The 16,945-nt window shown below is 45.0% G+C and overlaps 1 protein-coding gene across 3 annotated transcripts in view; it reads right to left on the bottom strand.

Moving 5' to 3' along the window:
* Window positions 1–16,945, bottom strand: part of grid1b (glutamate receptor, ionotropic, delta 1b) — a 282,543-nt gene that overhangs the window by 40,986 nt on the left and 224,612 nt on the right. For all 3 annotated transcript variants that reach the window (XM_076035105.1, XM_076035107.1, XM_076035104.1), the window contains exons 5-7: window positions 12,729–12,782; window positions 5,366–5,539; window positions 355–516 (exon numbers count right to left, since the gene is read on the bottom strand). In XM_076035105.1, coding sequence (XP_075891220.1) covers window positions 355–516; window positions 5,366–5,539; window positions 12,729–12,782 — 390 coding nt within the window. The remainder of the gene's footprint in view (window positions 1–354; window positions 517–5,365; window positions 5,540–12,728; window positions 12,783–16,945) is intronic.

Consider the following 16,945-nt stretch of genomic DNA (forward strand, 5'->3'; position numbering starts at 1 on the left):
TGAAGCAAGCAGTTTGAAGACCCATGAACTACGCAGGGAAAAATGTTGTTTGCCATGTTTTATATGCAGCTACTGATCTACTATCAATGTGGAAAATTATACCCAGCTGGTATCTGAAGTGTTGCTTCAGAGACGCTGCAGTTCTGCAGCAGTGGAAAATAGACGAGATGGTCCAGGGACAAACATCAAGGAGGAAGATGTTGGTTTTATTTTGCCACCGGGAGATACGAGTTGAAATTCAAAATTCTGACCCAAGACCCGCAACTCATCCAATGAAAAGGAGTTTGTGTTACAACACGATGACGCTAAAAAGCAAAAGGCGATGCCGCGGCTGAAGAAAGTGAGTGTCACTACCTTCTGGATGGTCTCCAGCATGGACCAGCCTCCGTTCCACGGCTTGGTCGACTTCCTGATGCAGTTGAGACTCGCCATGCTGTGCCACTTCCTGTCCTCCAGTTTCCTGTAGAAGGCGTTGGCCAGCATCAGCACGCTGTCGTACAGGTAGAGGTTGGACACCTGCAGGACAGGAGGGGAAATACACCCAGGTTAGCCACGAGGTGAGGCAGCAGCCAGAAGACGAGACTCTTCCAGTGAGTCTGAACTGGTCTGTTTGAAATGATGACCCCGGGATGTAACAGCCTCATGAAGCTCATCTTTGTCCACGGTGCAGGAGATGAACATTTCGTTTCAGTGAAAAAACAAACTGCAGTAAGACTTCCTTTGAGTCTGGATGCATTTATTGATTTAGGTTTGCTCACTTTTAAGTTGTTTCCTTTTGCTGGGGTTTGGAATTTGTCGCTGACTTTTCAGCAGGAGTCAAGAAAATAACATTGTCACGGTGCGGCCGAGTCCTTGCGCCGAAGTCATCGCCGCAGCAGGAACATGATCTGATTATCTGATGCAAAAGATCTGCTGTTTACTGAAACTTACACATCAATTTACAGTGGCTCGGTTGCACACAGACGCACACGCCCGCATGGAAACACACACACACACACACACACACACACACACACACACACACACACTCAGGCACACACAGAGGGAGAGGGAGACTAAATGCAGGCTGACAATTGAGCATCGGTGTGTCTGGACGAGTACAGCTGACTGGCATCATGTTCATACAACACTTTTCCTGAGGCCGCCAAACACACACACACACACACACACACACACACACACACACACGCACGCACACACAAACACACGCACACACACACACACAAAATCCTCTTTTGTCATGAAGGGGCTTAACTCAGAAGGAGGCTAAATGAGGACAGAGTGCAGTGAAGAAGGACAAGAATGGCAGGAAGGTTCCCTCTTTCGAGCCTGATTAAAAATAAACAAACAATAAACATGTCAAACGACAAAAAACTCACAAAGCTTCTGTTGCTAAATTGCTGCCAAAACACATTCATGGATTTTAATGGCAGCATGGGTCTGGAGAAAGCTCTTCATGAGAACACTTTAATATCAGCACTGAATGTGATGCTTCAGGCATCGGAGAAGTTGGGTGGGGCCCCATGGCAAATGGTGCCAAATGAAACTTCCGTTGAAAAGCAGCTGACCCCTCTGTTGGAACTGACTCGCTGCAGGATGCCTAACACAATAAATACCATTAAGTACCATTAAGGTAAACCGCTGTCTGGGTTTGAGCTCCTGGTTCACTTTCACACTGATGACGTCCCAGTGGTCCCAAAAACAGCTTGCGAGGACATCTGTAGAAACATCTCCCTTGTGCCTCACACGACCAATCACCAGTTTCCCTTCGATATCACAATTTGTGTCAGATAATTTCTTATGCCGCGTCTCTGAGTGACTAAAGTGTTGCATAAAACGGCTTCGCTCGCTCCCAGCAGCCCTCAACCCTCGGTGCTCTCATTAGGAGGCTGTTTAACACAACTTTCCAGAGTCGGTGTAATTCTTCGGAGAGGGCCTTCTGACAAACTGGAGGAGGCAGCCACAAATGACTCGAATAAAGTGAAAGCACTGGCGGTGATTAATCGACAGGCACAATGCCAGGGTTTCATATTTACTGGTGCCGACTCATCCCATTGAGTCCTGACTTCTGAGTTAGGAAGCTTTTAAGTTTTTTTTTTTTTTTCCCCTCAATAAAACCAAATATGACACACATTTCATAAATCAGGTCTCGTCCAGGTGAAGTGAATAGTGCACCACGATAACAACATCTGTTCAGTTTTTAATTAGTTCTGCAGTTAACAACAAGAGAGCAGACTGAGCTATAAATATAAAGAAGGCCAGGGGTCGGCAGCTCGGTCTAGACCAGTGCCAGAGGTTCTCTGAGCCTGTAGATGGCGAACCAGAGCACAATTAATGCAGTTTTTAAACTTCAGTTTAACGAGGCAATAACTCATTTTACCACCAGAGGGCAACTGAGCACAGCATGTCAACTAAACCAAAGACGGTTCACACCTCCTCTCATCTCCATAGCTCCGCCCCCTTGAAAGTCTCCTATGCAAAGCAACACACATCCATTGAGTGGGCACGGAAAATGTCAAGTGACAATGTAACTACATAATGCTGCAAGTGCGTGAATGCCGTGTGAGCGAGCTGGACATGCTAACGCTAGCTACATTTTTGCTGGATATAGCCAAACCCTGGCCGTCCAAGGTGTCGAGCCATTCATTTCAATGAAGTTGCTCACCTGGAGACGCGGCAGTGTAACAGTTCTGGTAACAAATGACAGCTCTCTGGATTTAGGATTATGTTCATATGTACTAAGATGCAGGCGGGAAAGAGGAAGAAACTAGCGGTAGACTAATGTAACATAATTAAGTTTGGGTTAGGGGTCTTTCCTGCTATCTGCACATATGTGTCCTGATCATTCAAATGTTGCACCCTTCTTGATGTGACAATCAGAGGGACTTTAACCTTTGATCACATGACTCCTCCAGTCAAACAACAATGAAAACAACACTGCTCTGACCATGCTTGGAGTGCTGCTGGGTGTGCAAAACAAAAAGTGTGCTTCTGGTGCTCTTCGACGTGGGGATCAAAAAGTCTGAAAAAAAAACAAAAAAAACCCAAAAAAAACAAGGTACTCAAGGAGCGTGAAAAATATAAAAAGTCTTTGTTTGACATTTTTCAATGTTATGACACCACACTGACTGAAAAAGGCCTTCAACTAGGACTCTGAGACATTTTTTTTCAGAATAAATATTTTCTGCTTAAAGCAGAGAAGACTTTTTGGAAACATTTTTATAAGGGCATGAGAACAAAAACACAGTCAGTGTGAGTCTGTTCCCATGGAGTCGCAACACCACAGGCATGCTTTGAATAAAAGGCCTTTAGTTGCAAATTAACTGTTGAGGTTACAGGTAGGAAACACAACATTAGCCTAAAACATAGTATTCATATCCTTTTGAATATTTGCAATTGGACAGACAGACAGACATGGATAGACAGATAGATAGATAGATAGATAGATAGATAGATAGATAGATAGATAGATAGATAGATAGATGGATAGAATCCAAGGCCCTGTTGTTTTTGTATATGTGTGACCAGCAGGTGTGGCTACTGAGTCCAGGGTTTGCCACTCGCTCTCTCCAACACACGTGCGTAAAACAATAAAAACAAGCGTGTCATCTTTGAAGATTTCTGTGGAACAAAAATCCAGGTGCTGTGAGCTGCAGATTCATCCAGCTGTTTCCTCCTTTTCAGGAGCGATAGAGTTTGGTGGCCTTTGGCCAGCAGGTCAACTTCACCAAGTTCACACTGCTGCACACAGCCTGAAGGCTCTCTCTTTGGAACTGAGAATCACTCGTCCCTCCCTTGACAGGTTTTAAAATCATTTCATGGACCGGTGGGTCAATTACAGGCCGCAACGAGACGGTGCAGAGTTGTTCTGGAGATGATGGATGTTCAGGTTTGACTTCTGAGCCCCAACTGACAACAAGGCTTGATGGCATTGTCTCATGTCTAGTGGCTGCCGCTGCTTGATGACAACACGGTCACCTTTGCCTCTGCCTTGTTCCGCCACGAGGGGCAACACAAGAGTCCTCCACATGCTTCTTCTTTCAAGCTGTAGAGCCTCTCAAGTCTACTTGGCTGAGCGGACAGCACCCCCAAACAAAGTGAGGTGGAAGATGGGCTTGATGAGCGTGAGTGTGGTTCGTGGCCCTGAGTCAGTCCATTTGTGCGACCCTGCAGCACCCTGCAGTAGGTGCAGGGTGCCGGTTTGTTTTGGTGGACATGCAGCACAAACCCTGAATATCTAGCAGTGAAATTACTTTTCGCATACGACCCCTTTTAAGGTCATTTGGTGATTGTGAAGGCTCGAGTTCACAGTACTTTTTAACAACAGAAGATAAAGAAATTAGAGGGCAAGATGTTAAATCCATCCCTTGATCCAGCAGGTGGTTGCAGCTCAGACAAGGTTCACCTCTTGGTGGGAATAGTAAGGACCATGAGTGCAAGTTGGCAACACTTCAGTGGTGCACTCTGGGTGTGTTGGACTTTGAGCACGTTGATCAGACCTCAGCTTGCTTCCAATGCTCAAATGCCCCCCTAAAACCAGCCTAGCTGTTGCAGATTACAGCCAGCTGAAAGCTTGACAGGTTGGAGCTCCCCAGCAGCTTCTGCTGAAGTCAGGGGTCATTCCGCATTGAGCCTCTGAATCTGCTCTCACAGCCTTCCACAGCACCTGCAAGTGGCCTCCGAGACGCCGCCGCCTTGATCTGACAAAAGGGGGTTTCTTGAGAAACACTTGTATATGATGTCTTGCACAATAACCCCCCAAAAAAATATTCATCCCCTGCTGGCCTCAAGTCCAGTGGACCAAAACAAGATTCAAGCAGTGTGCGAGGCATTGAAAGCGGATTGCCTGTGGGACTTGTGCTCTGAACTGCCCTGGACACAATGCTGTGAATGCTGAACATTACTGAGCAACACGGGCATCCATGTCAGTTTCACTAAGAGTTTCTCTGTTAGTTATAAGAACTCAGACTGAAACCACTCATTGTTTTTGTTTTTTTTTTGTATTTGTTATATACTAGTGTGAGTCATCTCTTTAAAATACAGCTTCACAGATCGGGTCTCCGAGCACTTTGGTCTCATGAATGTCAACACTACATGCTGCCAATAATCAAGCAGGTATGTGTGCACTGACTTCAAGTGGAACATAATACATTTAAATCTGGGAAAGGAAAGTTGCCAGAGTTGTTGTGAATGTTTTAAGATGTAATGTGATAATTTGTTTAACATTTTTTTTTTTGTTTTTTACCACATTCCCAACATCTATGTGTGATATAATGTGTTTAACAGATTAATGGCTCAAATTTCCAATCAAATTCTCTCAGCCCAGGTGAGGAACAAGCAAAGCGCCCTCTACTGGCGACTTTACCTCCAGGTTCTGCAGGTATCCTTCCTGCGGGTCGCACAGCAGCGAGGAGATCCTGTGGTTGTGCCTCATGCAGCGGCTGCTGCTGTCCCGCCACATGGGGAAGATCTGCCGGATCACCATCATACGGCCCAGTGCACTGTGGGTGAGCTCCAGGATCTCCGTGTCGCTGATTTCCTGCAGGGGTGAGAAAACATGCGTGACATCGGTGCTGGGCGTGTTTAATTATCAGCAGAGAAACAACAAATAAAGAAAAAGTTTCATCCGAAGAACATCTGGCAGTCGCACTAAACAAAATGTGAATCAAACTCAGTATGAAAACAAAAGTTCAACTTTCCTTGTTGTCTTGAACACCAGTTGATTGACTCATGTCAGCTGCCGCATCCAATTAAAAAAAGAAGCGGGCGTCTGTAAACAAACGTCTGAGGATTTATGGCTTATTTATCGGACTTGTGAGCGCACGTCGTGCCTGTCAGGCTGAAGGATTTAGAGTCAACACAGGTTCCTTCCCGGGGACTCTAATTGCAGTGGAGACGTCCCCGCCGTCACATCTCTGCTGCGCAGTCAAATCGCTCTGCTCTGAGCAATGTTGTTTCAAAATGACCCAAACAAGTCTGACTGAGGAAATGTACTGGGGTCAGGGACGGCGCTGCGCAAATCTAATAGAGCAAATAGGAAGGAGGGAGGAAAAAAGTCCTTTTGAACATCAACAATCCCGCCCTTTATCAGATTTAGATTAGGCCACAGGCAGAAAGCTTCGCTCTTAACAACACTGCAAAGTGTGAGAAATATTTCTCCCAAGCAGTTATTTGGGTACGTGATTCTGCTGCTTGCTCTTTTGAAAAGGTTTCTTTTGTTTATCAGGGGGACGGGAGGCAGAACATCACTGAAATGCTGCTTTTCATTTCTGACATTATTGCTATTTGAAGTCGCAGCAACAGAATGCCGCTTCCTGTTTATCACACACGAAGGTGGATGTTCACTTCACCGGCCATCATGCTCCGCTGTGTGAACTCCTGTGCTGGGCAGTTGAACCCACCCTGACCACTGGAGGAAACTGTAAACAAGCCTGACTCTAAGAGCAAATCTTGCTTTAATGCTAATGATGGTTTTATTTCCAGCTCTAAATCATCGACTCTCGGCGTCGCTGTCTTTTTGATCCGCACCTGTTTGAAGGGAAGCGATCCAGTTTGCTGGCCAATTAAAATGGAACACATTTCCAATCCCTGCCGTCCCCAAGACAGGTTATCTAAGGCCTTCAACACATTCAAACTCCTGCAAAAAGAGATTATTTGAAATAGATTACTTGTTAAAATGGTCTGAGCAGAAGCTAAAAGAGGCAGCCTTGTTTTGGGAACGAGACATCATCGGGTGGTGGGAACGGCTGCAGGCGGCCGGTTTTTATTGCCGCCGCCGCTGGTCCGAGGCGCCGCGGCTCTGCTGCGGAGACTCACAGCGAGACGCGCTCATAACACAATCAATATTCAAATGCTTTTCCTGGCACACTTCAGTGGGAGAAGAGGAGCCGAGATGGATGTGACATTATTGTGCGATGGTAATGAGCTGCGCTCACATGCGGCCAGACTTTCGAGTGGTTGACGAGTCAGTCGAGGATCAAGGAATCACCGCGAGTAGCTGATGAAGGGCTTCCGAGGGTTGTTATTTCCGGGATGGGCAGCGAGATGCAACTCCCACAAGCAGGTAATGGCATTGTCACAAAAGACGGCGCCCACGACGGCTCAGAGGGGGAGCTAAGCACAATTTAGCAACGGGATCAGGCCGTGGCTTGGCGCCGCGGATTGTCGACAGACAAAGACAAACACGGCTCGCTGAGATATTTATTGTCAACATTCATTTTCCATCAGGAGGATGTCGGATGGCAAAACGCCTGACTAGAACTAAAAATTCAGAATGAGCATTTTTCCCCTTTCAAACCATTCAGAATGAAGATTTCATGCAAACTGTTTAAATTTGGCGTAATCTGATTCCAATCATGTGTTGACACGCGTCACTGCATTTATTCAAAAGGGGGAAAGGTGGTTAGATCACCCAATGATTCCCTTGTAATGTACTGTAGTACTGACCCCCAACCCCTTGGGGAGAGGTCAAATTACTTTAACCCCGATAATAATAATAATAATAAATTACTAAATAAACAACGTTCTTTGCTGTTACAGCCATAGTTGCTTGTCTGTTTGTGTGTTTGCTCTTTCCTCTCTTTCCAAGAGATCTGCACCCAGGCCCTGTAGGCACTGCTCCGCCTCTTCTCCCCTCCGATTGGTGCAGCGCTGTTCAGCTCTCCAATCAACGAACACCTCCCCTGCGCCTGACTCCTCATTGGTGCGGCACCTGCTCCAGCCGACCTCCACTTGACAGTGGCAACAAAAAGCCAAGCCAGTTGTGCTGCCGGTGGCTATCGGCTGGTGAAGACTGCTTGCCCCTGTGTAGCACTTCTGACTTTGTGGTAGCTCTTGCAGAGTTCTGTGCCTTTGTTGCACTTCGGTACCTGGCCCTTTTGTTTTGTAGCCGTTTGGCTTAGTTTTGTTTCATTAGAACTGTGGGGTGTAGCCAGGGATTTCAGTTCCAATATACAGACTTGTTTATTTTCCATGATAGCCTCATTTTATGTGTATATACACTAGGTGCAGGGGTGCTGGTTGATGTAGTTTTGGTTTTTAGACTGCCATAATAGAAGAGTCTTTTTGCTTTTTCTCTTTCTGTTCTTTAACTTGCTTATTTTCAGAATAATAGTTATAGCTCGTAGAGTCCTCTTTATGTTATATTCAGTTTTTGATTAAACCAGCACCCATCGGGTGAATTTTGTGTACGTCTGAACCAAATAACTGACTGACTGAGAATTGACTGAGCTTAAACAAACAACAAAACACATAACAGGAATATGATTGCATTGTCCAAAAGACACTTAACTTCAAGTCAAATTACCTACATTCAAGCTATATACTCAATATCAGATTTTTTTGGAAAGGTTTTATTAAAATAATAAAAAAAAAAAAAAAAAAAACAGAAGAGAAAGAAGAGAGATGTCATTCCCTGTCAGTAACTTCAACAGTGTGTGCTAGTTGGATTCAGACGATGCTATCTTGTAGCACTGCTTCTAGCCCCGGTCTACCACCAAGAGTGTGGCCGACAGTCCAATGTGATACATTTCGCCAGTTCGTTTGTTCATTTGCCAGTCGTGGACTCTCTCATTTTGGCTTCGAATCCTGTCATCTTGTCGAGAGTGGATTGGCACTCGAACTAGGAGTGTTGTCTGCGTTGCGACATGTTTGGCATTGAGGTGGTAGCAGAGGCTGGAAGACCTCCGGCGGTGCTCAATTTTCAGACAACTATGCTTTTATCCCGACTGTAGTAGTTTAAAACAAAATTTTCCACCAAACAAACCTGGCAACAACTTTTTTACGGGGTTCGCTTTCCATTGTTGTTTCTCCTGTTGAGTTGTGTGCGTCAGTATTGCAGGTTTACACTGGGAACTCATGTCGTCAGAAACGTTCCGTTCAAAATAAATTGGGATCAAATGTGCTACTTTTGCTGGTATTATTTGATTGTAGGGTTGATATTGGGATTTTTTTTTTCACTTTCAAGGAACCTTCACAGGATTCCCGTGCAGATGAAAGAAGTGAGGTGGGGTTGCATCCAGATGGATGCTGTGACAACTGAACCGACGGCAGCTGTAAACCTATCTGTAGCTGCGCTCGTTCAGAATTTGCATTACAAAAGAGACAAGGTGGTGCCATTAACTCGCCGAGTCCATTTTCATGTCAGCCCTCCACCGGCTCAGCTAATTTACTTCTGTGTAATGCCGGCCTGGAACAAACACGCGTGTCAGCGAACAAAGACGCAGCGAAGAAATGTGTGTCACAATTGTTTGAAGGTCCTTTTCTTCTGCGAGGGGTCATTTCCTGCTGAACAGATTCTTGAATATACCACATGGGGCATCAATTCCATCACAGTAAAAGTTAATTGACTTTCCAGAGTCAATAAAGAACAACTATTCATCTGGGGGCGCAAATGGCGGAAACACAACAGGAAGTGTAATCAGTCCAGCAGCGCACAAGAAATTGAGAACATTTTACACACAGACCATCCTCTTTTTTTTCCTTCCTCCTCCTGAACTTTGAAAACTAAATGCCATGGCAGCGGCTGATATTTGCAGTGCGCCGCTGCAGAAAGGTCCGATCAGGACTGCAGAATTCTGACTGGCTGCAGGGCGACGGTCCAACCAACCCGGCCAACAACATCCAGGTCGTCCTCCTCTTCCAGCCCATCGCCTCCCGCGTCTCTTTAATTAGAAAGCCGTCCTCAGTTTCTGTGGCGGTGAATCCCGTGAACGGAGAACAGAAGCTTCACTGCTGATTAGCCGATGTTAAACTCACTTCAAACGTTGCCGACAGGTTTCACCTCCGTCCAACCATCCATCCATCCAGTGTCTCTTTTGTCTGCCTCATTAAACAGCCTCCCCTGTCCTCTCTCTTCATTTTAGTGTTTCATTTATTTATTTATTTTTTAACTATGTTCTGTTTTAAATTGGATGGGTTTTTTTGTTGTTTATATTTTGCCAGGACTGCAGCAGGACATCACGAAGGACGGAGTCACGGAGTAATAAATTGTTCAACTCGGGCCAAAAACAGCATTTTCTAAAAAAAGAAAAAAAAAACAAAAAGAAAGAAAGAAAAACACCACTGCTGCTGCCGAGCTGATTGGAGAGTCGACACAAACAGCATTTTTTTTAAAAAAAACTCTCCTGGCTGGAAGCTCACGCAGCTTCTATTATTATTATTATTTTTTAACCCTGCTACCACCTGGCTCGGCATCACCGCGGCAGAGTTGTACCCGCGGCCGCGTGAAAGGCAGAGCACTCCAGGCAGGAGGAGAACTCTGTCTGCGTCCGCTGCCTGTTGACGCGACAGCTGATATTTGGGTGAGCCGGGAGCTACATGATGTAGCCACAAGAGCGCCGCTACACGGGGCAAAGAGCTCAGCTGACATCTGTCTGGGAGGAGGAGGAAGAGAAGGAGGAGAAGGAACAGGAAGAGGAAGAGGAGACGGAAGAAAAGGAGGAGGAGAAGTAGACAGAGGAGGAAGAAGAGGAGAAGGAGTAGGAACAGGAGGAGGAAGACAAGGAAGGGAAGAAGGAGGTGGAGCAGGAGGAGAACGTGCAGGAGGTGGAAGAAGGGAAGGAAATGGAGGAAGATGAAGAGCAGGAAGACGTTCCAAAGGAGGAGGAAGATTAGGGGAAGGAGGAGGGGGGCTGGAGGAGGAGGATAAGGTGATGGAGCAGGAGGAGGGGGAGGAGGAGGAAGATAAGGGGAAGGAGAAGGAGGGCCAGGAGGAGAAGGCAATGGAGCAGGAGGAGGGGGAGGAGGAGTGAGGAGAGGGGGAGGAGGAGGAGGAGGATAAAGAGGAGGAGCAGGAGGAGCAGGGGGAGGAAGAGGAAGAAGAGGAGCAGGAGGACCAGGAGCAGGAGGTGGAGAAGGAAGGGAAGGAGGTGGAGGAGGAGTTCATACCCAAGGCGCATCATTGCAGCTTTTAAGGTTTAATCGTTGATGAACGTTTGCTTTCTTTAATATTTGACTCTTTTGAGTTTTGTCTCTCCAGCGGAGCGAATTGTCTTCTAAGCGCACAGTTCTTTTAAACATACGTCTGGATAAAAATTTAAAAAAATAATTGGCGCTTGGAACTTGATTTGATTTTGAAGCACAGATGAAAAACCATGTGAAAAGACAACGCGGGCAGGGTTGCTGTTGCTCTACGATAAGAAGGGAGAGTGTGAGAATGTTTGGGAATAAATGATTACACAGCGGAGACGTCTGGCGTCAAAGGGCTGCTTTAAATCATAAAGACAGTGCGGCTACTCGGCAGCCTTTCACTCCTCAGTCAGTTAAACCGGCGGTGTAATTAGTGAGAAGGATGATTGTGAAGCGGAGCGGAAAGATGTGAGTGCATTCTGCGGTTTGTATTCAGCCTTCAGCGGCTGACGGCTCCCTCCTGACGCCACGCCGCCGTCAGCTCACTTAATTGGCTGGAAACGCGGCCGGGATATCGATCGTGGGAGCGGAGCAAGCCGCTCAGGACCACAAAAAGATAATTTAGAACCAGAAAAACAATCCCACAATTACTTTGTGTGAGCCGGGGCGTCACAGCGAATCAGGGACGGTCTGTGTGGGCGCTCAGTTTGGGGATTTTTGTTGTAATTTTTTTTTTTTGTTTTTCCCCACCTGGGCCTCCTTCTGTCTGGAGAGCTGTCCACGATGGCGACAGAAACTCAAAATAAGACTCGTTGAGGCCGAACAAAAGGCTCAAAAAGACTCCAAACACCTATGGGGACCTTCCAATCTGTGCAGCTATTTTCCTCTCTAGAGCCAAAGAGTGCAAGAACTTCTTGGCTGCGATGGAATGAAAGTGGGTGTCAACGTCCACCCTAATTATGACCCGGCGTGCCGAGAAAACCTTTGGAGAGGAGTTCCAAGCTTGATGTGAAGTGCTTTTGTGTCGGAGCAGAGCTTCAAAGGACTGCAATCAGGTCGGCTGTAAAAGAGATGCCGTATCCAGTCGTGGGCATAGAGCGTTTGATTCGTACAAGGACCCAATATAAATGAAACAAAGAGCTCAGAGGCAGTGACCAGGGACACACTCCGATGTTCACTTTAAGACGTAGTCATGAGCTGATTACATCTCTTTATAGAATGTGTGTGTGTGTGTGTGTGTGTGTGTGTCTCTCTATATGTATGTACTGTGTATGCCTTGTGCCTTGCAGTGCAAAGCTCTGGTTAGTTAGTCTGAAAAGCCAGGTTCCAAGTCCAGCTAGGCTAAATTAGCAAGGACTGCAGCTCACCTTATGACTTTGGGTGAGCTTTGTCGAAAAGTTGTGCTTTTGAGTGACTTTTGCTGTGTGTTCATTTTCTCCACTGTACGCTACATCCAAAATTAGCATATGGCTTTGTCGTACAGTTGTTTTTATATGTTTTCTACAGACACCACACTAGCAACAGACAATGTGAGAGTCCTGCGAAAAGAACGAACAATCAAAGAAGTTGAAGTGAGAGAGCAGTAGTGGATTAAAATAATGGGCAACTACTTGAGCTGATGAGCTACACACACATATATATATATATATATATATATATATATATATATATATATATATATATATATATATGTATATATATATATATATATATATGTATATATATATATATATGTATATACATAGCTTCAGCTGAGTCAGTGTTACTGACGGGATGTAAGAGAATAGAGACGTGTCAACTGTGAATGATTGATTATACTCATCACTGTGTGTGTGTGCGTGTGTGTGTGTGTGTGTGTGTGTGTGTGTGTGTGTGTGTACCTCATTGACGAACACCCAGTGGCTGTCTTTGGAGGCCAGGTTTGTTTCCACCGCCTGCAGACACAGAGAGGAAAAAAGAGGTCTAATTATTAACAAGCTGCACATAATCTAATGACACGCCAACTCCTCACTGCTCCCTGGCCTCTACTGTGGAGTTGCAGAGAATCACTGCCACCTTCTGTGCTCCTGCCGCCTTTGTCTTTGTCTAATCTGAAAAGTTCAGCTCCCCCTGAAAAGCCTGCGCCGCTCCGCCCTGATTGGCTGTCCTGCCAAAATGCCAAGCCACAGAAGCTTTCCGAGGAAAAAGCGGCGGGAGCTGTTTGCACTCAGAGCACCAAGACCTAGACTGGCGAATCACCACAGAATCATCCCAGCAATGTGCAACTGCCGGTTGATGTTGGTGAAACTGGAAAGGCCATAGAGGCTTGTGGCTTAAACCTACTAGTAAAAAAAGAAAAATGTTGATAAACTCAGAGCGAAACTGTTGAGAAACATGTTGGTTATTTTACATGGCCTGCGGTCATTGTAGGAATTATGTTAAGAAAATATACTGCAAAAGGATGCCAGTAGAATGCATTCACAGGTTTGTGTACTTTGCAGCCTGTGGACATTTATTTTGAAATAGGAAAACCAAAACTGTACACAAGCTGTTTGTAGATATCCATTCTGACAGGAAAATAGAAAATGAAACTAATTTTATGTTTTAGAATTTAAAACAGAAAGCAAAAAAGATACCCCTGAAACCAGGAATTAAAATGTGTGTGTGTGTGAGTGAATATGTGTATACGTGTATATGTGTGGTGTTTCAGTGATCACACACTCTATTTTTAGTGTTTCTGTTGTGTTTTGTACAGCTTAATCTCAACTATTTGCCATCTGCCTAAATCCGGCCACAATCTCCTGATTTGCATCCCAAAATGATCATGGAGCCGTGGACAGTAGTGAGTACCAGTCAAAATGTCCCCTCTCTGTTGGTTAGAAGCATATTATGGTTCCCACAGTGCCATATTTAAATAAACACACACACACACACACACACACACACACACACACACACACACACACACACACACACACACACACACACACACTTACACAAGATCATAACAACACATCACATCACAGTGATAATATAAAAACTCCACATGACACGGATCAGAAATGAAGAGGATCAAATGGCGAGCACGCCGGCGCTCCTGAGCAGAATGTTTCCTCACTTGCATAAACTATCAGTCGATGCTCCTCGAGTCTGTCTCTGCATCATACCTCAGCTGATCCTCAGCAGGTTGAACGTGTCGGAGCGAATCCTTTTGCCGTGTGACAGACAGAATAAAGGACCAAATCTGAACTAAGGGAGTCAATTTGTGAAGCAGCAGTGTGTTGGAGTCAGGAAATGCCGCCATCTACCTGCTGAATGGCGTCTACTCCCACCTGGTCCAGCCTGCCAGCACTGTGAGGATCTCTCCAATGCATTCCACACCATCAGGCCGGCTCTACTGGCTGAGCAACAGACACAGATGCAGGTCGGAGCCCCCCAAGTATCCTGGATTATAGACCCCTTGATTGGTAGACCATAGTATTTGCAGAATACTGCAGAACTGTGCATGGTGAGTAACACTGGGGCACCTCAGGGTACTGTCTTCTCCCCCTTTCTCTTCACCCACTACACCTCTATCTTAAGTCATCGGTCAGAATTCTGCCACCTCCAGGAATTCCATGATAACTCGGCTCCTCAGTCCCGCTGAATGTATCAGCAGGAGTGAGGAGAATAAGGAAGTATATGGCTGCCATTGAGGACTTTATTACATTGAGTGAGCATTGTGATTCACCTAGGGCTCAACGTGAATGAGGAAAGCGAGTGATGTAATCGGGTGAAACCTGGACTCTGGAGACAGCGTCAGAGAGAACATCCTGGACAATACCTCCTTCCCACCACTAGCATCAGGTGTAGCACGAAGAACCGGATCTCTCAGACTGATCCCACCCAGAACCAAGACAGAACAGCTCCTCCTTCCCACGGCCGATCGATCTGTGCAATGCATCACTTTAATCTGACTTTTCATTCGTTATCTTATTTACTTGTAATGCACAATTTAGTTTTGAACTTGTGTGTATAGACTTTGACAATGTTGATTCCTCAAGTACTCTTTTTGCTTTTACTTAGAGCATTTAGTCTCGTTTCCATCCAGTAGTCTTAGTTGCCTCAAGTGCTGTAACATAAGCAATTTCCCCTGAGGATCAATAGAGTGTTCTGATTCTGCTGCCTGGTTAAACACATTCTCGCTAGCTGAACACATGATTGTTTTCTGTCTGGGCACCAGCAGGTGACGGCGGCCAGTGAAAAATGAAACACCAACATTGTTTATTTCTTTACTTCTCACATCCTGGTAGTTTAGACATATTGTCAGAATTAATTAATTATCAAATTAGAGTAGAAAGGAGCACAACAAATCAAACTGTGCTAAAGTTTCAACAGCTGAGGCTTGTCAGAAGTTTTAGAAATTCAATAAATATGTTGATGCTTCTGTGATAAATGGGATCAGCAATTTCAAGTAACTCTGCTGCAATCCAATGCGTGGACATTTGTGATGTGTAATACCTCTGATTCCAATTTCAATCCAATACCAAGTAACAACCTAATTTAAAGTTAAAGTCTGAGTGATTGTCACACGCCGAAGGATTCAAAATTTGTCCGACGCATTTGACCCATCATCCCCTGAGGGAGAGGTGGGCAGCAGCGATACTGCATATGGGAATCATTGTGTGATCTAACCCCAATTCCAACATTGAATACTTAATGCCAAGTGGGGAGGCAAACAGTACCATTTTCCAGTCTTTGGTGTGACCTGGCCAGGGCTCAAACCCACAACCTACCAGTGTCAGGGCAGACACTCTAGCACTAGATCACTAAGCTAGGACCAACACACATGAGACGGGGCACTCTGAGTATTTTGAAGGAAGAACTCTGCAAGAGGAAAGATGGCGAATATCCCGCCTCTCATCAAGAACAGCCAATCACTGTGGTCCTCGTGGGAATTTTTCTCTGGATCCTCAAGATGGCCACCAAGAGGCAAGGCTTTTAGAGGCATGACATTTGGTAAAACCAAAGGTAGCACTGACACTTTTTAAGTAAGAATTTTAGAAATGATCTTTGAAATAGATTATCCTTCTCATTGTTTAATTCTCAGTGACAGTTGAAGACTGAGCGATAGGAAATATTCAGTGTACAATGTATAAATGAAATCAATCCTGAGGGACTTCCCAATTTGTATGATTTTCCACCAGTGCAGTGACATAACCTAGTCAGTAGAGTATATACACAAAATAATTGCGCAGCCTTCTAACAGTGAAATTATGACCATCTGGGGTTGTGAGGCTGTGCTTGTGCAATGAGCGACACGCATTCACTATCAGGCTAAATGCTAGCTAACAACAAACACACTCACTCATTCACAGCGAGAGATGGCTGAGGGGAATAAATATACAACAGAATGCAAAGGTCCTCAAATTGAATTCTCGAATAAAGAGGTGGAACTCCCCCTTTCTGTCCTTGGCCTGAAGAATGGCATTGACCCAGAATCTTCTTTGTTTTTAGCTCAGGAGAAGAACTACAAATCCTTTGTGACTGCTAAAGACAACTCCATTATGATTGCTGGCTTGTGGAGATCTGGCATTCTTCCGAGCAATATATCATTTTCACGGAGTTGCCAAAAGTTAGAAGCTCCAAAACTTACACTGTAAAATGACACAACATTTCTTTGCGGCCATTTTCGGTGCAAAATGAATTATGTGTGATTTGTTGTGGTTGTTTAACCGTGACATACCCGGTCTGTAAAGGCCTTAAATCTGAAGGTGACTGTGCACATCATAGCACTTTCCACATAAACGTAGCCATGTTGGGCAAATTTGCAAACATCAAGATGCATCACAGCATTAATCTGAATCTAACTGATTTGTAGTAAAGTAAAGATTCACACCTCAAAGGAAAATGCAAGAACATGTCCTCTTGAAAAAGTCAAATGACTTCCTAATTATTCTGAATAAGGCTTCTTTCTAACAAAACACTCCACGTAGCTTTTTGGGCGAAACATGGATCAGCTTTCCATTTTACCGCCTTTAATGTTCCCTTTTTGATGTTTCTTTTTTATGAGTAACAACAGCATTTTTACAGTTTTGCCATTCTGTCTCTTCGGTTTTTGAGTTTTAACCTCCAAACT

Source organism: Nelusetta ayraudi, unplaced genomic scaffold (assembly GCF_046127955.1).
Source record: "Nelusetta ayraudi isolate G7.1 ecotype Tasmania unplaced genomic scaffold, CSIRO-AGI_Nayr_v1 ptg000042l, whole genome shotgun sequence".
Taxonomy (NCBI): Eukaryota; Metazoa; Chordata; class Actinopteri; order Tetraodontiformes; family Monacanthidae; genus Nelusetta; species Nelusetta ayraudi.